We start from the raw sequence: 25104 nt of genomic DNA, 5'->3' as shown, positions 1-25104 counted from the left end.
ACGGTTGCTATAGCTGTCCAAAAGTTAAAACACTCGCGTGCACATTTCAAAAGACTAGAAGTTCAAATGCCAGAAGTTCCTACTTAACGAGAAGTTAACTTTCGTCATTTTAATACGTGCACGTTTCGTGTTTTAAGCATGGTTACGTGACTCTGCAGAAGTCACTTCGAAACTCTGACTTAATATCTCGAACCACTTCCTGGTTCTCGATAAACGCCAGAAGTTCTCAGAGACTTCAAGCAGAGTCTTGTAACCATTACTTAATAAACTCCAAGGCGGATCTTTTCAGTTTGTGCCCCCCAGCTTAGTGGCCGTATATTATTTGCTCCCCCCGACGCATGTGCCATGTTTTTACAATGATTTACTATGTAATGGCACGTGTTCCTGTAACTGGGGGGGGGCATAACGTACTGGGGGCACAAACAGAAAAGATCCTCCAAGGCAAAGCGGAGTTGTTGTATAACTTCGAGGGGGAGGGAGGGGGATAACAACCATGTCGTAAAGTTTTTCACCAATTCTTCTTGTGATTACAACAGTTGCATAACTTACGCCACTGTGTAGTTGATTAGACTTTTTCCGTCACTCTTAATCTTGCAACAGTGCCGAAAGAAGAAAAAAATAATCTACCACCAAAGAATAATCTCACAACTCAATAAGATTATCGTAGCACCAATTGGGCGCTTGCACATCGTATTTAATGCGCATTTCATCGTAAAGTTATGCAACTGCAACCGCAACGAGTTTTTTAAATATAAATATGTTGCAGAAAAACACTATGCCAATTTCATGTTAAAGATCATTTTACTGATCTTTATTCCCTTAAGTTTATTGGCTTAAATCCGCTTTTTGTCAAATAGTGAATTTTTTTGTTAAATTCGAAGGATTTCTGGCCAAGTACCTTTAAACTGCTTCAAGGCATCACACGACTGGGCGTTTTTGAAGCCTACTGATAACCTGTTGGAACGGAGTGATGTGTTTATGCTGAGTGGATAACATGACCTCAGCTTCTGAAAACCAATTTGATTTAATTTAATAACTAAGCCAATTTCATATTGAAGCCAAAAACAACTGTTTCCTCTAAATCTAAATTCATGCCCTTTAATCCAAGTGTTGTAGGTCACGAAAGCAACATTTAAAGTAAAATTTTTATATTAAAAAAAGTTCAAGATACAAATTATAGTGAAAAGCTAATGAATGCGAATCATACATTTATTCTGCTCCGCTAGAGCTTTCTGATAAATTAACTTTTCTTGTTCTTTGAGTAGCATTATTGTTTCCATTTGAGTTCGAATTCTTCTTGCTTTTCGGTTTCGATTTTGCAGTTTTCGAATTCGTTTTTGCCCTCAGATTTGAGATACTCGACCCATTTTCTAATATTTCTTTCTGTGCTGTCGAATTTTGTGTCGTTGTCTTTTCTTCAGCGTTTCGTTTAGTACGTTTTCTGGTAGTTCTCGAAGAATTGCTGGAAACAACTTCATCATTTTTGTTGGTTTCACTTTTTGTCGCGCTTGTTTGACCAGACATTGGTGATTTTTCTTGATTTGGATCCAAAGCATTGTCAATTTCTTTATTCCTATCAAAATCATCGGACTTTTGAGGGTCAATAAATATTTCCTTAGTTTTCCTCTTCTTTTTTGATATGTCTTCATCTTGTAAACTTTTCTGAGTTTTCATTTTTGATATTGCTTCATTGATTCTCTTGCTTTTAACTGCTCGTTTGGCAGTTCCTAATCTAACACTGTAGAATTGGTCCAGACTCATTTGTGTGGTCACATTTTTCTGCTTCTGAAACAACAAAATTCAAATTATAGTTCATTAAGGATTTACATCTTTCACCCCTGTTCATTTAACCCCCCCCCCCCCCATATTATAACATATCTTTCCGCGCTATAAAATTTCAATGTTCACTCTAAAACACGGCCAAAAATTTAATATCCGCTACTATTTTACTATATGTATGATACATAAAAGCGAACTTGAAATCTTTTCTTTCTTTTTAATGTTCAACCAAACCCTAGTCGAAAAGTTGAAAAAGATTCAAGGCTACTGGGTTCTATATTAAACCAAATTTGTTCGCAGTACATACTTTTCAAAAATAGCATAGCTGAATGTTTGCGTTTAGTCTACCCTTTTCCCGCCGGTTTCCGAATTAGGACTTGATAGCTGCTCATTCAGTCAACTTTCATAAATTCGTAAAACTTCATAGCTCTACAATTACCGCGTAATACTAATTTGAGATCTCATTAAGTTGCACAATGTGTTAACCTAGTTCTGATCAAATCCACATTCTACTTTATGATACAAAAATCCTCCCTCAAATCCACCATCTACCCATTTACACCATATGTTCCAAAGCTCTCGAACTTGGGCATCTCATAACCCGTTCTCGCTTTCTTTCTTGTTCCTCAAGTCTTCATTTCTCTAGCCAAGTATTCGTTGAACAAGTAGAGCCTCTTGTCAAGCTATGTCAAGCTTATCTTAAGCACAATTTACATTAGGTTGTTCTCTAGCTCTCTCAATCTTCTAGCCCACAACAGCTGTCAAAAATTTCCTCACCTCTAACACAGGTTGCAATAATTCATCTAGCTTCTTTGTCGGCCATCCGAGAAACTCAGACATAAACTCCTTCAGTCCAAAAACATCCGGACGCCCCCATTTGAACTTCTCTCTCGATTCGTCGATTCTGGGAGCGAAGTATGCATCGAATACTGTCTGACTCGGAAAAGCTTCTGGGAGTTCAAACTTAAGTAGTCGTTTCCGCACAGCATTCGTCACTTGAGGGACAATTTGATTCGTGACTGTCGTATGCCACTTTTTGAATTTTTCCAGGGGCTAAATAAAAGCAAGAAAAACACCGTTAGTAGAACAGCGTAACAATTTTTTTGTCTCATGTCTGCATAAAAAACCATAATAGGAGAATATCTGCAACCTTTTTGACCAGCAGTAGCTCGGCACGGTTTCTTGAGGCTAGCTTTAGCTTAATTGAAGGGGTGCGAAGTGCGCGCAGCGGAAGGGGGAGGAGCAACAGCGGGGACAACGGTGTGGGGGGGGGGGGTTAACGGTGTTGGGGGGGGGGGGGGGTCAACCTCTAAGAACCGCCCTTCACACCATAAGTATAAGTCTCCCAAAACAATTTCTGTGAATCGCATACTTGAAGACTAGTGAGCTGAAAGGATTTAAGAGAACTTAATGCCCGCTGGGCGCTACCTTTTTATCCTGTTATTGAGAACGAAAAGACAAATCGTCAGACGAAAGAAACCGATCAACGAAAAGTCGGCAGTACGGCTAGTATCTTTACCAATAAGGATTAGAGATGGTAACTAAGAGTGCAAAATTTGAGCAACGAGCATTTAAAATTGCTCTTTATGGGTTTATCCTACTTCTATTTCTGATTTCTAACATTTTTCTGATTTCTGACACTGACTCTGTTCATTTTGAATTGCTTTGCTGAGCAAATTCTGGCTGAAAATACTTTTAGCAAACCGAGAGAAGAGAGAAACTAGCCTAGAGAAGTCGAAAAGATTTCACGAAAAATGTTGAACAAGCTGTGAACTAAGGTAAAGCAAAAAAAAATTAATCGACGAAGTAAAAAACATAGCAAGCCAAGTCCTGACGTACAATTCAAAGAATTTCCACTGACTAAACAAAAACTAAACCTAGAGCGGACAATGAATGAATTGGGAAAACAATTTAAAGATATCAGATCAAAAAAATTTTGAAAAACTGAAAAAGTCAAAGTGCCGCATATGAACAAAAACCATTAGCGAGAAAGAGACATCTAGTTCGAACAAAAAAATAGGCCTTGAATGAACTATGAATGGATTGGGAACATCATTTGGAAAAAAACTCGATCCGAAAAATCGAAAAAACAGTAAAAATCAAAGTGAACTTGCCGCATCTGAACAAAAAACCACTAGCGAGTTAGCGAATTTTTGTTCAAACACCCTTTTTCTCACTATACTTTAAAAGTAGTGTAAAAAATTTTCGCTTTTTAGCTTTTTCGCTCCACTTCCTGTTTCGGCGTGACAAAATCTTTACTCCAATTTGACTTCAAAAATCATTAAATTAAGTAACAGATCTTAAAAAAAGAAAGCGCTCCAATACAATTCAAATTCTTCGGATTGTAAAAAAATAGGAGCACTAAAATAGCCGGCTGAGAAACTGAGGCAGCTTTTAATAAACATAGCTGGCAGATTGCCAGAAAATAGCCGCAATAGCTTCGCAGATCTCCAGTCTCAAAAAAGCAGTGAAAAAGACAGACCAAAAAAATTCGGCTTTTCACTTAAGGCTGACAAGTTATTATTTGATTATAAATCTGTATAAGTTTTTGCTGCCTCTATTAGCTGCTCTCTAATATCTTTCATTTAGAGTGACACACACCTATTTGACCTTATCTCTTTGAATTAAAGTAAATGAAAGTCAATTTCAAAGTGAGGAAATCATTTTTGTGAGTGAGGTAAGTCAAGCGTGACCGAAAACTTAATCACGAGAATTAACAAAAATCTCGCTCCATTAAGAGCGAAAAATGACGTCACACACGCACTTCAGTTGAAATTGCATTAACGAATGAACAAAAAGCAGATTTGAAGTGGTTGTGACGTCAAATGGTCGTAACAAAAATCGCGACGACGAAATAAAAAAACCAAGCGAAGGCCAATAATAGCCCCAGCTATCGCTGTCCGGCTATTAAAAAGAAGAGATAGAAATTGACAGCATTTTTTCCTAAGATTCCTAAGTGCTCAAATTTGGTATGGAATTTGAATTAGATTCTAAAACTATACTAAATTCAGCTTCTAAACTGAAAGGTATTAATAATCCACAATAAAAAACTACTTTGGAGCAAACCAATTTGCCAAAACACCGTTTACTTACACTGTACAGTCAAATTACAGTGATAAAAATTCATGCCGCTAAACCACTTGATTTTTTGCCCCATTTTTTGTTCCGGGGAGAGAAAAATTACCACTCAATCACCACAAAAACGTCTGAAGAAATTTAAAGGAAAACATCAACTGAAGACTCAGGAATCGATTCGAAGTAAAACTTGACCTAAATTTCAGCAACATTTACTAACTACCAAACAACTTACTTCACACCTTTCAATCGAAACAGAAATGACAGAAATAAAATGAGCGCCGAAGCAAAACCAGCAAAAAGTTTTTGTTCTCGCTTTTTTTCTTGTTCCTCAAGTCTTCATTTCTCTAGCCAAGTATTCCTTGAACAAGTAGAGCCTCTTGTCAAGCTATGTCAAGCTTATCTTAAGCACAATTTACATTAGGTTGTTCTCTCTCTCAATCTTCTAGCCCACAACAGCTGTCAAAAATTTCCTCACCTCTAACACAGGTTGCAATAATTCATCTAGCTTCTTTGCCGGCCATCCGAGAAACTCAGACATAAACTCCTTCAGTCCAAAAACATCCGGACGCCCCCATTTGAACTTCTCTCTCGATTCGTCGATTCTGGGAGCGAAGTATGCATCGAATACTGTCTGACTCGGAAAAGCTTCTGGGAGTTCAAACTTAAGTAGTCGTTTCCGCACAGCATTCGTCACTTGAGGGACAATTTGATTCGTGACTGTCGTATGCCACTTTTTGAATTTTTCCAGGGGCTAAATAAAAGCAAGAAAAACACCGTTAGTAGAACAGCGTAACAATTTTTTTGTCTCATGTCTGCATAAAAAACCATAATAGGAGAATATCTGCAACCTTTTTGACCAGCAGTAGCTCGGCACGGTTTCTTGAGGCTAGCTTTAGCTTAATTGAAGGGGTGCGAAGTGCACGCAGCGGAAGGGGGAGGAGCAACAGCGGGGACAACGGTGTGGGGGGGGGTTAACGGTGTTGGGGGGGGTCAACCTCTAAGAACCGCCCTTCACACCATAAGTATAAGTCTCCCAAAACAATTTCTGTGAATCGCATACTTGAAGACTAGTGAGCTGAAAGGATTTAAGAGAACTTAATGCCCGCTGGGCGCTACCTTTTTATCCTGTTATTGAGAACGAAAAGACAAATCGTCAGACGAAAGAAACCGATCAACGAAAAGTCGGCAGTACGGCTAGTATCTTTACCAATAAGGATTAGAGATGGTAACTAAGAGTGCAAAATTTGAGCAACGAGCATTTAAAATTGCTCTTTATGGGTTTATCCTACTTCTATTTCTGATTTCTAACATTTTTCTGATTTCTGACACTGACTCTGTTCATTTTGAATTGCTTTGCTGAGCAAATTCTGGCTGAAAATACTTTTAGCAAACCGAGAGAAGAGAGAAACTAGCCTAGAGAAGTCGAAAAGATTTCACGAAAAATGTTGAACAAGCTGTGACCTAAGGTAAAGCAAAAAAAAATTAATCGACGAAGTAAAAAACATAGCAAGCCAAGTCCTGACGTACAATTCAAAGAATGTCCACTGACTAAACAAAAACTAAACCTAGAGCGGACAATGAATGAATTGGGAAAACAATTTAAAGATATCAGATCAAAAAAATTTTGAAAAACTGAAAAAGTCAAAGTGCCGCATATGAACAAAAACCATTAGCGAGAAAGAGACATCAAGTTCGAACAAAAAAATAGGCCTTGAATGAACTATGAATGGATTGGGAACATCATTTGGAAAAAAAACTCGATCCGAAAAATCGAAAAAACAGTAAAAATCAAAGTGAACTTGCCGCATCTGAACAAAAAACCACTAGCGAGTTAGCGAATTTTTGTTCAAACACCCTTTTTCTCACTATACTTTAAAAGTAGTGTAAAAAATTTTCGCTTTTTAGCTTTTTCGCTCCACTTCCTGTTTCGGCGTGACAAAATCTTTACTCCAATTTGACTTCAAAAATCATTAAATTAAGTAACAGATCTTAAAAAAAGAAAGCGCTCCAATACAATTCAAATTCTTCGGATTGTAAAAAAATAGGAGCACTAAAATAGCCGGCTGAGAAGCTGAGGCAGCTTTTAATAAACATAGCTGGCAGATTGCCAGAAAATAGCCGCAATAGCTTCGTAGATCTCCAGTCTCAAAAAAACAGTGAAAAAGACAGACCAAAAAAATTCGGCTTTTCACTTAAGGCTGACAAGTTATTATTTGATTATAAATCTGTATAAGTTTTTGCTGCCTCTATTAGCTGCTCTCTAATATCTTTCATTTAGAGTGACACACACCTATTTGACCTTATCTCTTTGAATTAAAATAAAAGTCAATTTCAAAGTGAGGAAGTCATTTTTGTGAGTGAGGTAAGTCAAGCGTGACCGAAAACTTAATCACGAGAATTAACAAAAATCTCGCTCCATTAAGAGCGAAAAATGACGTCACACACGCACTTCAGTTGAAATTGCATTAACGAATGAACAAAAAGCAGATTTGAAGTGGTTGTGACGTCAAATGGTCGTAACAAAAATCGCGACGACGAAATAAAAAAACCAAGCGAAGGCCAATAATAGCCCCAGCTATCGCTGTCCGGCTATTAAAAAGAAGAGATAGAAATTGACAGCATTTTTTCCTAAGATTCCTAAGTGCTCAAATTTGGTATGGAATTTGAATTAGATTCTAAAACTATACTAAATTCAGCTTCTAAACTGAAAGGTATTAATAATCCACAATAAAAAACTACTTTGGAGCAAACCAATTTGCCAAAACACCGTTTACTTACACTGTACAGTCAAATTACAGTGATAAAAATTCATGCCGCTAAACCACTTGATTTTTTGCCCCATTTTTTGTTCCGGGGAGAGAAAAATTACCACTCAATCACCACAAAAACGTCTGAAGAAATTTAAAGGAAAACATCAACTGAAGACTCAGGAATCGATTCGAAGTAAAACTTGACCTAAATTTCAGCAACATTTACTAACTACCAAACAACTTACTTCACACCTTTCAATCGAAACAGAAATGACAGAAATAAAATGAGCGCCGAAGCAAAACCAGCAAAAAGTTTTTGTTCTCGCTTTTTTTCTTGTTCCTCAAGTCTTCATTTCTCTAGCCAAGTATTCCTTGAACAAGTAGAGCCTCTTGTCAAGCTATGTCAAGCTTATCTTAAGCACAATTTACATTAGGTTGTTCTCTCTCAATCTTCTAGCCCACAACAGCTGTCAAAAATTTCCTCACCTCTAACACAGGTTGCAATAATTCATCTAGCTTCTTTGCCGGCCATCCGAGAAACTTAGACATAAACTCCTTCAGTCCAAAAACATCCGGACGCCCCCATTTGAACTTCTCTCTCGATTCGTCGATTCTGGGAGCGAAGTATGCATCGAATACTGTCTGACTCGGAAAAGCTTCTGGGAGTTCAAACTTAAGTAGTCGTTTCCGCACGGCATTCGTCACTTGAGGGACAATTTGATTCGTGACTGTCGTATGCCACTTTTTGAATTTTTCCAGGGGCTAAATAAAAGCAAGAAAAACACCGTTAGTAGAACAGCGTAACAATTTTTTTGTCTCATGTCTGCATAAAAAACCATAATAGGAGAATATCTGCAACCTTTTTGACCAGCAGTAGCTCGGCACGTTTTCTTGAGGCTAGCTTTAGCTTAATTGAAGGGGTGCGAAGTGCGCGCAGCGGAAGAGGGAGGAGCAACAGTGGGGACAACGGTGCGGGGGGGGGGGGGTTAACGGTGTTGGGGGGGTCAACCTCTAACAACCGCCCTTCACACCATAAGTATAAGTCTCCCAAAACAATTTCTGTTAATCGCATACTTGAAGACTAGTGAGCTGAAAGGATTTAAGAGAACTTAATGCCCGCTGGGCGCTACCTTTTTATCCTGTTATTGAGAACGAAAAGACAAATCGTCAGACGAAAGAAACCGATCAACGAAAAGTCGGCAGTACGGCTAGTATCTTTACCAATAAGGATTAGAGATGGTAACTAAGAGTGCAAAATTTGAGCAAGGAGCATTTAAAATTGCTCTTTATGGGTTTATCCTACTTCTATTTCTGATTTCTGACATTTTTCTGATTTCTGACACTGACTCTGTTCATTTTGAATTGCTTTGCTGAGCAAATTCTGGCTGAAAATACTTTTAGCAAAACGAGAGAAGAGAGAAACTAGCCTAGAGAAGTCGAAAAGATTTCACGAAAAATGTTGAACAAGCTGTGAACTAAGGTAAAGCAAAAAAAAATTAATCGACGAAGTAAAAAACATAGCAAGCCAAGTCCTGACGTACAATTCAAAGAATTTCCACTGACTAAACAAAAACTAAACCTAGAGCGGATAATGAATGAATTGGGAAAACAATTAAAAAAAATCAGATTAAAAAAATTTTGAAAAACTGAAAAAGTCAAAATGCCGCATATGAACAAAAACCACTAGCGAGAAAGAGACATCTAGTTCGAACAAAAAAATAGGCCTTGAATGAACTATGAATGGATTGGGAACATCATTTGGAAAAAAACTCGATCCGAAAAATCGAAAAAACAGTAAAAATCAAAGTGAACTTGCCGCATCTGAACAAAAAACCACTAGCGAGTTAGCGAATTTTTGTTCAAACACCCTTTTTCTCACTATACTTTAAAAGTAGTGTAAAAAATTTTTGTTTTTCGCTTTTTCGCTCCACTTCCTGTTTCGGAGTGACAAAATCTTTACTCCAATTTGACTTCAAAAATCATTAAATTAAGTAACAGATCTTAAAAAAAGAAAGCGCTCCAATACAATTCAAATTCTTCGGATTGTAAAAAAAATAGGAGCGCTAAAATAGCCGGCTGAGAAGCTGAGGCAGCTTTTTAATAAACATAGCTGGCAGATTGCCAGAAAATAGCCGCAATAGCTTCGTAGATCTCCAGTCTCAAAAAAACAGTGAAAAAGACAGACCAAAAAAAATTCGGCTTTTCACTTAAGGCTGATAAGTTATAATTTGATTATAAATCTGTATAAGTTTTTGCTGCCTCTATTAGCTGCTCTCTAATATCCTTCATTTAGAGTGACACACACCTATTTGACCTTATCTCTTTGAATTAAAGTAAATAAAAGTCAATTTCAAAGTGAGGAAGTCATTTTTGTGAGTGAGGTAAGTCAAGTGTGACCAAAAATTTAATCACGCAAATGAACAAAAAACTCGCTCCACTAAGAGCGAAAAATGACGTCACGCACGCACTTCAGTTTAAATTGCATGAACGAATGAACAAAAAGCAGATTTGAAGTGGTTGTGACGTCATATGGTCGTAACAAAAATCGGGACGACGAAATAAAAAAAACAGCCGGAAGAATTCCGGAGGCGACTCGAAGCGTCGAAACTTCACCAAAAACCAAAACTGCAGCTGAAGCCATTAACTTTTGTATTAAACCATTAACTCATTACCTCTCCAGGTCTGATCTAAAAATTGGTGAAATTTAAACCACTGTGACCAAGAGAAGGAAATTGCAGCAAAATTTTATACTATTGAAAACGTTTGATAAAGTTAGAAAGTCCGAAATAATTAGGATGGTCAAAATAATGATAGGCTGAAAAACCTGACAGAAATTTCAATTGTCCTGAAATAATTCATGATTCTGATCTCAAAAGGATCCCGAAAGCAAACGGCAGATAATAATCTTAGAAACTAAGTTTGTTAGTTATTAGAATGTTTCAAAAAATAATGCTCAAATATAAGAATCAGAAAGCCACTCAAATTAGATTTCGAATCAAGGCAATTAGGACAAAAACAACACATACTTCTTCCTTGTTGTTTATAATCTAGACATGATTTCATACTAATTCAAAAATTAATAAAATCATGGAAAAGACACAAGCAACAGAATGAAATTCAAAGGCAAAAAATCGTTTAAAAACAAAACCAAGGCCAAAAAATTTCAATAAATAGTAATAAGTAGAAATTATGGAAACGGCTTTCCAGCAAACTCTCAGTAACAGTCTTCTGTTGAATGAAATCAATTGCAAACCGAAGAAATGCCGAAAATCTAAGAAAAAGCTGAAATAATTCAATTTTTTAACAACAGAAAAAATCAATATAACGATAACAAATGCAGGCGCCAGGACAAAGCTAAAATGATACAAACTAGAAAATGAAGAATATGAACACACTGTAAGTAACACCGTACCAAAAAGACCAATTCTCGATATTTGAAAGTTAAAAATCCAATTAAAAAAATCAAGAAACATAAACCGACTACTGTCGGAAGAGTTGCACTCGAATGAGAGGTGGGTGGAAAAACATTTCACCCCACTGGGATTTGAACTATTGACCTCCCTCTTCATTACCATAAACACTGCCGACCGTGCTATTTGGCCCTTATTTTTGCTATGCTGCAACCGACTTTATATTAGCAACAAGTTTACTTCGGAGTGAGAGCAATAGAGATCACTCAAAAATGAAGAACGAAAATATGTAAAAGTCACTTGAGAAGTCAAAGAATGTTCTAGAAGCAAAGCGCAAAATGGTCAAGCGAAAGATTAGCATAAAAAAGATCAACAAGTTTACAAAAATTGCTATGAACTTCGTTCAAGAGTATTTAAAAACAAAAAATTTCATTGTTCAGCATTCGAGACATAGAAAAGATGACGAGTCATCCGAGACAAAGTTCAATCCTCCTGAACACAAAAAAAGAAATTGCAGAACTCTAGCATACGAAACATTGAAACATTTTGCAATGGTCAAAAAATTTTTGAGACTCCATTTACGGAAAAAATTTTCAACTGTTTTTCATAAACTTAACACAAAAAGTGGCTGATTTTTATTGAAACGAAATTAAAGTCCCTCGTGTTAAAAGGCTAATTCTAGTAATTAAAATCAAAATTTGAACAAAAAAACTGAAAATTTGAAAAAAAAACTACCAAAATCGGATTAGCATATGTACAATTTTATAAAAACAAAATTACATCGAGATAGCAAGAGGCGTTGAGTATATGAATTATCAAAGGGAAGTTGCCATATTCACTGATTTTTGACAAAACGACGGCTGAAAGATTGAAAAATGAAGAAATTAATAGAAAAAAAGCCAAAAATTAACTAAAAAATCAAGAAATATGTGCAAGTTTGAACTTCAAACGCTTTTTTCAGGCTCTGTAAAACACTGTGGTATCAATTTCCGAGGTTTACAATTCAATATAGCATTGACTAAAAATTACTACAAAAACCAAATTACAAGCAAAAAAACTAGGCCAGTTAGACGAAAAAACGGCTAAAAACGGTTATCTATATGAGCCATTCAGTCAAAAACTACTTTTCGAAGTCAAAAAGTCATTCACTAAACGCAGCGCATGATCAAAAAACTTCTCTCATTCAGAACAAAATAGTTTACACAGCAATTTTACTCGATTTCGCTTTTAGGTCAAAACATCGTCTGAACGAATAGTACTTCCCGTAAAAAAAAACCTTAAGAACATAGCCGGAAGAATTCCGGAAGCGACTCGAAGCACCAAAACTTCACAAAAAGCTTAAGCCATTACCTTCTGTATTAAACCATTAACTCATTACCTCCGCGGGTCTGATCTAAAAATCGGTGAAATTTAAACCACTGTGACCAAGAGAAGGAAATTGCAGCAAAATTTTATACTATTGAAAACGTTTGATAAAGTTAGAAAGTCCGAAATAATTAGGATGGTCAAAATAATGATAGGCTGAAAAACCTGACAGAAATTTCAATTGTCCTGAAATAATTCATGATTCTGATCTCAAAAGGATCCCGAAAGCAAACGGCAGATAATAATCTTAGAAACTAAGTTTGTTAGTTATTAGAATGTTTCAAAAAATAATGCTCAAATATAAGAATCAGAAAGCCACTCAAATTAGATTTCGAATCAAGGCAATTAGGACAAAAACAACACATACTTCTTCCTTGTTGTTTATAATCTAGACATGATTTCATACTAATTCAAAAATTAATATAATCATGGAAAAGACACAAGCAACAGAATGAAATTCAAAGGCAAAAAATCGTTTAAAAACAAAACCAAGGCCAAAAAATTTCAATAAATAGTAATAAGTAGAAATTATGGAAACGGCTTTCCAGCAAACTCTCAGTAACAGTCTTCTGTTGAATGAAATCAATTGCAAACCGAAGAAATGCCGAAAATCTAAGAAAAAGCTGAAATAATTCAATTTTTTAACAACAGAAAAAATCAATATAACGATAACAAATGCAGGCGCCAGGACAAAGCTAAAATGATACAAACTAGAAAATGAAGAATATGAACACACTGTAAGTAACACCGTACCAAAAAAGACCAATTCTCGATATTTGAAAGTTAAAAATCCAATTAAAAAAATCAAGAAACATAAACCGACTACTGTCGGAAGAGTTGCACTCGAATGAGAGGTGGGTGGAAAAACATTTCACCCCACTGGGATTTGAACTATTGACCTCCCTCTTCATTACCATAAACACTGCCGACCGTGCTATTTGGCCCTTATTTTTGCTATGCTGCAACCGACTTTATATTAGCAACAAGTTTACTTCGGAGTGAGAGCAATAGAGATCACTCAAAAATGAAGAACGAAAATATGTAAAAGTCACTTGAGAAGTCAAAGAATGTTCTAGAAGCAAAGCGCAAAATGGTCAAGCGAAAGATTAGCATAAAAAAGATCAACAAGTTTACAAAAATTGCTATGAACTTCGTTCAAGAGTATTTAAAAACAAAAAATTTCATTGTTCAGCATTCGAGACATAGAAAAGATGACGAGTCATCCGAGACAAAGTTCAATCCTCCTGAACACAAAAAAAGAAATTGCAGAACTCTAGCATACGAAACATTGAAACATTTTGCAATGGTCAAAAAATTTTTGAGACTCCATTTACGGAAAAAATTTTCAACTGTTTTTCATAAACTTAACACAAAAAGTGGCTGATTTTTATTGAAACGAAATTAAAGTCCCTCGTGTTAAAAGGCTAATTCTAGTAATTAAAATCAAAATTTGAACAAAAAAACTGAAAATTTGAAAAAAAAACTACCAAAATCGGATTAGCATATGTACAATTTTATAAAAACAAAATTACATCGAGATAGCAAGAGGCGTTGAGTATATGAATTATCAAAGGGAAGTTGCCATATTCACTGATTTTTGACAAAACGACGGCTGAAAGATTGAAAAATGAAGAAATTAATAGAAAAAAAGCCAAAAATTAACTAAAAAATCAAGAAATATGTGCAAGTTTGAACTTCAAACGCTTTTTTCAGGCTCTGTAAAACACTGTGGTATCAATTTCCGAGGTTTACAATTCAATATAGCATTGACTAAAAATTACTACAAAAACCAAATTACAAGCAAAAAAACTAGGCCAGTTAGACGAAAAAACGGCTAAAAACGGTTATCTATATGAGCCATTCAGTCAAAAACTACTTTTCGAAGTCAAAAAGTCATTCACTAAACGCAGCGCATGATCAAAAAACTTCTCTCATTCAGAACAAAATAGTTTACACAGCAATTTTACTCGATTTCGCTTTTAGGTCAAAACATCGTCTGAACGAATAGTACTTCCCGTAAAAAAAAACCTTAAGAACATAGCCGGAAGAATTCCGGAAGCGACTCGAAGCACCAAAACTTCACAAAAAGCTTAAGCCATTACCTTCTGTATTAAACCATTAACTCATTACCTCCGCGGGTCTGATCTAAAAATCGGTGAAATTTAAACCACTGTCACCAAGAGAAAGAAAATGCAGCAAAATTTTATTATTGAAAACGTTTGGTAACGTTAAAAAACCGAAATTAAAGAGGTCAAAGAAGTGATAGACTGAAAAAGCTGACAGGGCCATCAATTGCCTTCAGATAATTAATAATTCTAATCTCAAAAAGATCGCGAAAGCAAACGGCAGATAAAAGACAGGAAAGTCAAAATTATTCAAAAAAGAGTGCTCAAACTTAAGAATCAGAGAACCACTACAATTAGATTTCTAATCACGGCAATTGAGACAACAATAATACATGATTCTTCCTTGTTGTATATATGCTAGACAACATGATTTGATACTAATTCAAAAATTGAATTAATCATAGAAAAACAAAAGCAACAGAATAATATTCAAAGGCAAACAATCGTCTAAAAACAATACCAAGCCCGGAAGCAAAATTGCAATAAATAGTAATAAGTCGAAATGTTGGAAAAGACTTTCTAGCAAACTCCCAATACTGCCTTATTTTGAATTAAATCAATTGCAAACCGAAGAAACCAAGATCTAAGAAAAAGCTGAATTCATTCAATTTTTTAACAACTAAAAAATCAATATAAGGAATACAAAAGTAGGTGCCAGGACAAAACTAGAATGATACAAACGAGAATGTGAAGAATACGGACACAATTTTAGGAACACCGTAACAAAAAGACCAATTCTTGATTTTTGAAAGTTAAAAATCAAATGTAAAAAAATCAAGAAAAACGAGTACATTTCATTGATCAGCATTCGAGACATAGAAAAGACAACGAGTCATTCGAGACAAAAATCCAACTTGCTGAACAGAATAAAACAATAAACAGCAGACTTCAGACATACGAAACAATGAAACATTTTGCAAAAAAGTGGTAAAAAAATATTTAAGACTGCATTTATGAAAAAAAATTCTGTTTTTTCAAAAACTTAACAACAAAAATGATTGAATTTTTATTGAAACGAAATTAAAGTCCCTCATGTTCCCCAAAATACTATTTTAAGTACTTAAAAGCAAAATACAAACAAAAAACTGAGAAAAAATGGCAAAAAACTACGAAAATCGGATTAGCAAATGTACAATTTTATGAAACAAAATTACATCGAGGTAGAGAGAGGCATTGAGTATATGAATTATCCACGGGAAGTTGCCATATTAACTGATTTTTGACAAAAAAACAGCTAAAAGATCCAAAAATGAAGAAATTAATTAAAAAAAAAGCCAAAAATTAACTAAAAAATCAAGAAATATGTGCCAATTTCGCATTTGAAACGCAATTTCAGGCTATGCAAAATACTGTGCTATCGATTTCCGGGGTTTACAATTCAACATAGCATCGATTAAAAATTATTTCTACAAAAAACCAAATTACAAGCGGAAAAACTAGGCCACTTAGACGAAAAAACGGCTAAAAACGGTTATCTATATGTGCCATTCAGTCAAAAACTACTTTTCAATGTCAAAAAGTCATGCACTAAACGCAGCGCATGATCAAAAAACTTCTCTCGCTCAGAAAAAATTAGTTCACACTGCAACTTTACTCGCTTTCGCTTTTAGGTCAAAACATTGTCTGAACGAATAGTACTTCCGGTAAAAAAAAACCTTAAGAAAACCAATACTCCTCTTCGAGTCGTAAAAACCAATACTCCTCTTCGAGTCGTAAAAAACCAAGAGAAGGCCAATAATAGCCCCAGCTATCGCTGTGCGGCTATTAATAAACTATTTTTAGGTAAGTTAGGATTGCTGTACAGACCAGGCCGCACAGAACCGCAACTTACTTGATAAGTCATGAACAGGTCCGATGGTCCTAATCAAGTGAAGCCAGTAAGAGTATTAAGAAACTTTAAAGCACAGAACACTTAAAAACTTCCTATTCAACAGACCTTGACATTAAAAAAACATTATTAAAATCGGCGCCCTAATTCTGACTATTAATAGATGAGCCTTCAAAAAATTCCATTAGCAATAAATTACTTTTTTCAAACCTCAACTCCAAATTCTCTTCCAAACTCCTCCAAAACTTCCATTCCGTGAACGGGTCCAATATTTTCGATCCCATCACAATAATCACTCCCCAACATCATTGCCAAACAGATCAAATTTGATCTATTAACCATCAGCTTCCCCTCAATTTCCGCCATTGTAAATTTTTCCACAAACTTTTCGCGCTCAAAAAAGTTTTTGTAAACTGTTTTCCCACCGAATAACCACACGTCGCTATCGTCTGTAATGGAACCATTAACCAATCCAACATAATCCAAAAAGGCACACTGGGCTTCGGCTTCGCCCGGGCTAACGATGTATGGTAACCCGAACAGCCTTAACAGTTTTTGACACTGGTCGTACATAATTTCGGTCACTGTCGTAGCTCTAGTTTCTTCTTTTTCAAGCTCCCGGATCAGTTGCTGTTCCTCTAATTCTAAATTAGAAGCATTTTCATCCGAGTTCCAATGCTTAACATTCTTTGTAACAATGGCTTCAGGGTGACTGTGTTTCTCAACAGGTAAATTTGCAGAAATTGCATGATGGTCTATATCGCTCCCAGCACCATCGGGAATCGAGATACCAGTGTCAAAAGTCATACTTCTAGTGTCAGGAGATATAATACTCGTTGATGGTCTTTGTTCATTCGGTGCTTCAAAAGAAGGCTCTGAAAGTTCAATAGTAGACAAACTATTTCTGCAGTTCGAAGTTCCTGTCATTTCTGGCTCAATTTCTTTGGTCTTCTCAAACTCTTTTACGTCTCCAAGAGCAGTAACATTCAGTTCAACATCTTCAAATTCTTCGTCAGAACTGCTAAAAGCAGCATCGTCAGGATTTCTTGATGTCTGGAGTTCGACAGAATTTCTTTCAGTTGACACAACTGTCAGTTCCTGCGATTGTTGGAGCGAATCGCATTGACTTGACACTCCGGAGTCGCAAGTTTCAGCGAAAATTTCATCCGTATCCTGTTTAGGATTATTAAATTTAATAGCACCTTTTGGACTGCTTTCGATTTCGACCAAGTCCGGCTCGGACGCGACGACGGTGCAAGGGTCATCATCATCATCTGAGTTCTCTAACAACTCAATTTTGTCACTTATTGTGTTCTCTATACTAATATTAGCACTACAATTAGAAGTTTGTTTACAATCTGATGTAGTTGTAACTGAAATATTTAAGTTGGGTTTATCTACGGAGTTGCTTTTAACTTCTATGGGTTTCTTTAACCTAGAAAGAACTTCTTGAAGATTGAAACCTGTTGCCTTTTCGCAGTTCATTTGGTCACTATTTAAATCTGTAGTTTCTTCCGTTTTCCTACTCTGCGACTTTGAAAACTGTGACAACTGAGGCGTTTCATCAGTTCCAGTTATCACCCTGGAATGGAACTCTTTTTCTAAAGCCTTTTCAACCAGAGAAACTGGAAGTCCACTCTTTGAAGAACTGGGAATAGAATCTGAACCAGAAAATTGGCTATCCTGGGAAAAATCTTTGACGTCAAATGCTTCCATATCTTCTCTTTTGCTTTTGGGAAGCCTTTTCACATAAACCATATATGAGGAATCTTCCGAGGCAATTTTTCGCATAATAGCACCGTCAATATTAGCTAATCCCAGAATACCTAAACCATCGCGGTTCATATCTTTTCGGACGTCTTCAATTTTCTGTGTCACCAAGCTTCGATCTAGAAAGTTCTTTAACTGGAAATCTGAGAAGTCATTCAACTTCTCAGGCATCGTTACCGGTTTCAGCAAACAGCGACGTTTCTTCAGTTCCCTAAACAGTGAAACCAATCACAAATTTGAAAACAGGCGTCAGGCAAAAACATCAACCGACTAGTATCGCACAAATTGCTCTACTGGCGAGGCAAGCAATTTAGAAGGGGTTATAGCGTAGATAGTAGATAACTTTTATGGTTCAAAAGCTTCTGACTAGGGAGGGGGTTCGAGCCCGCGACATTAACAACTGACTAGAGTCGGGGACATTATACACTACGCCACACGGGCTCGGTACGTTCATCGCTCAGTCGCTTTATTTTAGCTAAAGAGAATGCGCGCAATTGAAACCACTGAAAAAAAATTAAAAAGCGTGCGAAAAAAATCACTCAAGAAGTCAAACGGAAGAATGTTCTAGAAGAATGTTTTAGAAAAAAACAATTAAGCACTGTTATATCAAAATAGTTGGTAATTTTATACAAGAAAAAAAACCAGACTGCAATGGCAGGGAATTGATAACGAAAAGTGTCTCTACATCAACAATGACAATTAAAAGAACCTGTAATCCTGTACAGTTTACAGGATTAATCCATTTATATGCCACCAAATTGCACTAATGAAGCCAATTTCTTGACGGTTGAAAGATATCTCGACACCCTAATGGTTGACCCAGAAACAAAACACGCACTTTGTGGGGATTTTAATGTTAATTTTTGAATAAACAGCAAAAAAGCCGAAAGCTTAAAAAGCCTTTTAGCCGGAAACGGTCTCAGTATATCAAGCAATAACGACCCAAAGAGGGTATCAAATGGCAGAGGTACGCTCATTGATGCAATATTTTCTAACTTTTTTATAGAAACAAAAGTTAAATCAACCAGTATAACAGATCATCACACGGTAGAAGGGTCCTTTGACCTCGATGGCAGTCCAGAAAAGTATTTTAAAGCTCTAAAAAGCCGCAATTGGCAAAACCTAGATAATCCAATTACAAGAGAAAGACTCGAAAAGGATCTCGGGTATCAATTTGAGCTCCATAGAAGTAGTTTAGAACTCTTACCAATTGACAAAGCCTTCAAAAAATTTCACGAATTGCTCACTGAAGCATTAAACAGTCACCTTCCTGAAAAATATCGTAAACAAAAAAGAACAAAAATTGGATTGATAATGAGGTTAAAAACTTAGCGACGAAAAAACGTAGTCTTAAGAAACTGGCAGATACAACTGGAAGTCCACAAATTCACGAAAATTTTCAAAAACTTGTAAAAACCTTAAATCTCTCATCAGATCTAAAAAACAAACATTTTATCAAAATCTACTTAAAACCGATTCGGTAAAAAACAAAAAATCTTTTTTTGAGCTTTACAGATCTTTAGCCGGCAATTCAGAGTCCTCTAAAGTTTTCTGCTCGCAAAATAAAGTAGAAGAGTTTAACGAGTTCTTCTCAAACATTGGGAAAAAATTGAATGCAGAATTTTTAACAAGAAGTGCCGTTACGATAGAAAACCAGAGTCAAAGTATGTTTCTTAAATCCATATCTGAAAATGACGTTATGTACGCTATCAACAACTGTAAAAACAAATTTAGCCTTGATTGCTATAACTTGAACTATTTTTTCATTAAAAAAGTTTCTGACTGTTTAGCAGCTCCTTTACAACTCTTGTTTAACAGATGCGTAGAACTTGGACAATACCCAGAAAGTTTGAAAATAGCAAAAGTTATACCGTTCATCAAAAATGGAAATAAAGATGACCCATCAAATTTCAGGCCCATCTCGTTGCTACCAATTATAGGGAAAGTCTTTGAGCGGATTATATTTGATCGAGTTCAAAACTACCTAAACGTTTTCGAAATTCTCTCAGATTCACAATTTGGCTTCAGGCACGGGAAGAGCACCGTTGATGCCATTGCAACCTTAATAGAGGAAATAAGATCAAATCTTCACAACAACAGTGAAAAAACCAAATGCACCTTTCTAGACTTAAAGAAAGCTTTTGATACTGTCGATCACAACATTCTACTGCAAAAGTGTTATAGATATGGTCTGCGTGGTCCAATATACAACATTTTAAAATCATATTTGTCCAAACGAATGCAATATACTTTAATTGGAGATATAAAGTCCAAACTGAATCTTATAGAACTAGGCGTGCCACAAGGATCAATTCTTGGCCCTCTTTTGTTTATTATCTACATGAATGACTTAAGTTTGTCCCAGAAAAAATCAAATGTTATTTTATACGCCGATTACACTGTTGTGAAGAGCAGTAGTTCTGCATCGAAAATTGACGATGATCACGACAGAGCACTAGATAAGGTCAATGATTGGCTCATAAAAAATAAACCAACACTGAACAAGCATGCTTTTTGTAAAGAAAAATAAAAAAAAAATGTTGTGTCAAGAATATTCATAAAAAACACTAAAAATGAAGAAAAACAAAGTTTCAAATACCTGGGCATCACGATAGATAATGATCTACGTTTCTCAAAGCACTCAAAGCATGTGGTCACAAAACTTTTGTCGAATTGTTCTATCTTTTATAAACTAAGAAAAGTTTTGAGATAATCACAGATGATAAAAGCGTTTAGAACATACATACAGCCAATAGTACAATACGGAGTCCTGATATACGGGTCAACAACAATCACAACTATTAGGGAAATAGACAAAGTTGTCAAACGTATCGTGCGGCTAATTTTTCATCGAAAAAAGTTTGAAAGCACTTACGAAGAAAGAGTAAAACATAGGATCTATTTAGCCTCAGAGTTACATGCCTATGAGGTACTTAAGCAAACACTAAAAAACATAAGGGGGCAATGTAATATTTCACCATTTTCAAAGGGTTTCTCAATGCAAAATTGCCTTAAAAAAGCAAGCGGTTGATTAAAAACAAAATAACTCAAGGTAAAAATCTATTTCACAGTTTTTCAATAATAGTTAGGATAAGGCGGGTCTTAAGAATGCTTCTAGGTCACGATGACGAAATAATAGAAAAGATTGAAAGCATGTCTACTGCCGAAACAAAAAATTTGTCATCAATTTCTAGATAATTATATTTTGGGTAATGAGGACATAGTCAGACTGTTGTATGAGTTTTAATATCACAACTCAAAGGCGTTCCATAACCAGAATAATGTTTTTCACTAGGTTTAATGGTACCTTGAAAAATAGTGCTTCCTCTTTTTTTCCTACATTTTGAATCACTTTCATCCAGATAAACTGAACGAGACACTTGAGAACGGGCCATCGGCCCAATAGTGCTCTCCCACAGTCAAATATGTGATTGTATTTGTACAGGTAATTGTGAAAAGCTACTTATTGACTGATGGAAACAATTTATTATTATTATTATTAAAGCGGTCAAGCAAAAATTTTGCAAAAAAAACACATTTTCAATAATTACTTCAAACTCCGTTCAAGAGCAATTAATACTTTTTAAGTATATTAAACGTATGGAATTCATTTGAATCGATTTATCTAACCAAAACTTTCATTATCTAACACCAGAGATAAGATGTTTGTCGGAATTTTTCAATTAAATTTTGAAGTTTTTTCAATTAAATTTTTTAGTGGGAAAAATAATTGTTCACCTACCTAATGTCCATAAGGATCTCATGTTGCACCTCAAACGGCAGAGCCTTGAACTGCTCGGAGTGAACATCAACATTTTCCAACTCCTCGTTTTCATCAAAATATTCCTCTACATCTTCAACAGCTTCACTCTGGTCTACTTCGCCACTTGTCACGCTTTTTTCTTCAGACAAGGAGTTATTCAGTTGGAATAATTCGTCAAATGATGAAACATTCGTCAGCACTGCAGGCAATCGCTTGGTTTTGGGTAAGAGGTCTTTAGCAGCATTACTGGACGAAGTCGATTCCAAGATATGTGTTTTGAGATAGTTTGTGAGCACCGCACTTCGAAGATCGGAGCAGTTTACCATGGCTTGGGCACGCTTCCTTCTTCGCTTCTCTAAAATAACGAATGCTTTGACAAATCAGCACAACAAATCAGCCAAGTGAGGAAGTCATTTTTGACAGTGAAGTAAGTCACGTCTGGACAAAAACTTAATCACGCGAATGAACAAAAAATAGCTCTATTGAGAGTGAAAAATGACGTCACGCACGCAATTCAGTTGAAATTGCATGAACGAATGAACAAAAAGCAGATTTGAAGTGATTGTGACGTCATATGGTCGTAACAAAAATCTTGACAAAATAAAAAACCAAGAGAAGGCCAATAATCAGCTTCGCGGCTATTAAAAAAGGATAACATAAAAACATCAGCTGAGAAAGTAATACAAAAGACAGACAGCATTAGAAAACAAACAACTAATGACAAAAGTAGATGAGTCAAACTAACAACCTCCCTTCTTCAAACACACCTCCCATTGAAGCATCAACTATTTCGCGCCGCCTAAGCGTCCTTGACTCACAAATGCAGAGGATGAAACTCCTTAGGAGAGCAAAGCTGATTTTTGTTCTTAGATATATGATATCAGCGTAGCTGTCCTTCTTTTGCGCAGAGAGCTCTGATGCCAGTTGTTTCAGCGCTTTTGAAGCTGATGGGCCAGCTCCACCAGTGAATGCGAAGACACGCGGACAAAATGTTACTTTCTCAACCTCCGTTATTTTTTGTTCACATTTGTTATTTTTAATAGATTCATGGTAGTTGTAGGCTTCGCTACTGCTTTCAGGGCATCTTTTTGCCATCGGGTAAAAAATTTTCACATCAAAATAGGTTTTGAACCTCGATTCCCAAAGTCCGTTGGCCTTGATATCTAATCTTGCATCATCATCAGTTGTTGTTGATTTAAGAGCAAAGGTTTCCCCTTGCAACGGCTGAAGATGAGGTTCGATCTCGACATCATGACAGACCTCACATAAACAAGTTCACAAAGGAATCGCGAAGTTCATTATGTCTCATGTGGGTGCATCCTCCTTTCGGACAGTGGAGGGCATGTGCTACAGAGGGAAGTAGTACTATTTTATTGCTACTAAAATTTACCCTATTATGACAAGTCAGTCATAATCCACTCCACTAAAAAATTACTTCGATTTATCAACAACATTCTTCTAGATATCGAACGATGATGACGTAAAATTTTTCTCCCGTTATACTCCTTGTTAAATGCGGTACATATCATTGACCACTTTTTTGAATTCTGTAAAAAAATTGTCCGTATTGTGCGTTTTAGGAATCAAGGATGTTAACTTCTGCTGAATTTATACAGTGAACGATTTATATATGTTCTCTGGCAAAAATTTTCGATATTGCCCAAATTTTTCGAACAAATTTGTGGTATTTTAAAGTCTTGCCTTTGAGCGAAGCCTTGGTGCGAGCAGTATCAGTATCAATAACACTGCCCAGAGCCTTACATCCATCGACCATTTGCACTTCATCGGAATTGGAACAGATTTGCTGTTTTTTCAATATGAAGCTCTTTTATGATGTCACTTGGTAAGATGATAACTGAAAACTAAAGTCTGGGCAATGTTTTATTGATTGCCAAAACTTTTCTGAGGCCCTCAAGAGAGTCGACTCTAGATTTGGCTCTTAGCATACGGATTAAACAATTTCACATCAAAAAACTTCAGCTAAAACGTGAATCGAAGAAGCCATTAGCAGAAATCAATATCGGGATCTTTTCTTTTCTGCTCCCCACCCCCTCCAGGTTAGTGAGTGCAAATTATTTGCAAACCCAGAAGCAGGTGCCATATTTTACAATGATTTACCTTGTAACGGCACGTGCTATGTAATTGGGGGGTTTATAATGTACATGGGGGGCATAAACGGATAAGAACCCAAATTCCTACCCATACATTCTCGTTTGATAGCTGGTGTTGGTCCATCGAAAACAAATATTGGTCGGATTCCATGGAACAGCAATTTGCATGCTCGAGAAAAAAGCAACTGAATATGTCCATTTCTGCCTGCTATTCCGTGATTAGCCTGGTGCATCCAGATACTAACATCGACAGCCAAAATTTGTCCTTGAAGAGATTCGAGGGGTACTGGCTTCCCTGTCGAATCCAGCAACTGCCACAGTCCAAGAACTCCCATCGTAGAACAAGCATTTATCCGAGCATGGTATATCTGAAAAAAGTGTTTCAACTTTAAATTTTAACCGCTGCCTCCAATCTTTCTCTACTGATGAGAACTCCTAAAAGAGTGTATGATTCACCCATATGAGAACTCCTAAAAGAGTGTATGATTCACCCAATGGACGCAACAGTGAGAACCAAAACGACACAGATGAGGCAATCAACAACATTGCTCGAATCAGCTCAAAATAACTTCGAAACAACCAGATGATTCATGTAATTGAGTAATCTTGATCATGCTACCAAAAATTGAAGGGTGCTTTTTTCCCTAAAGAACTTGAATCTCCGATTACTAATCTACCATAAAATTTTTGGCCTACAGGAAAATTCAAAAAATGCCTCCAAAGAAAGTAATGACATAAAAAAAACCGCTACCGAAGAGTTGACAAAGATCTTCGATTCCAATAGAGTTTTTGTTAGTGAGGAGACTAATGTTTGTTGACAATGAGCCTCAAGGTGAGAAGGCAACAAGTTTCTTCTACAATTTACAACAACATAGCAGCACGAATTGACTAGTCAAAATGATCCACAAAAATATGAGTTTTACAGTGAAGAAAAAAACCGTTCGAGAACAACCGAATAAAAAAAACCGCAACAACAAGGGAGATCTGAAACATAGAAAAACGCAAAGCCAAGATTTGATGAAAACCAAGGAAGTCAGACGAAGAGACAAATGAAAAGAGCTGGGTTTCCTGTGGATGAAGCGAGGAAACTTGACAAGCTTTATATAAAAAGAGCCCGTCACTTG

The 25104-nt window shown here is 36.2% G+C and overlaps 1 protein-coding gene across 1 annotated transcript; it reads right to left on the bottom strand.

Annotated features, from left to right (window-relative positions):
- Positions 1 to 1071: 1071 nt before the first annotated feature.
- On the bottom strand, positions 1072 to 24344 carry LOC142346116 (DNA excision repair protein ERCC-5-like). Its single transcript, XM_075398620.1, has 6 exons — positions 24069 to 24344; positions 21849 to 22224; positions 16547 to 18317; positions 5333 to 5608; positions 2557 to 2832; positions 1072 to 1785 (listed from the first exon to the last, which is right to left on the bottom strand). Exons 1-6 carry the CDS (start codon positions 24313 to 24315, stop codon positions 1210 to 1212), a joined length of 3522 nt encoding a protein of 1173 aa, XP_075254735.1. The 5' UTR covers positions 24316 to 24344; the 3' UTR covers positions 1072 to 1209.
- Between the last annotated feature and the right edge of the window lie 760 nt (positions 24345 to 25104).

This window comes from Convolutriloba macropyga, chromosome 9 (genome assembly GCF_964194025.1).
Source record: "Convolutriloba macropyga chromosome 9, txConMacr16.3, whole genome shotgun sequence".
Taxonomy (NCBI): domain Eukaryota; kingdom Metazoa; phylum Xenacoelomorpha; order Acoela; family Convolutidae; genus Convolutriloba; species Convolutriloba macropyga.
This window is presented reverse-complemented; position numbering and strand designations above follow the sequence as displayed.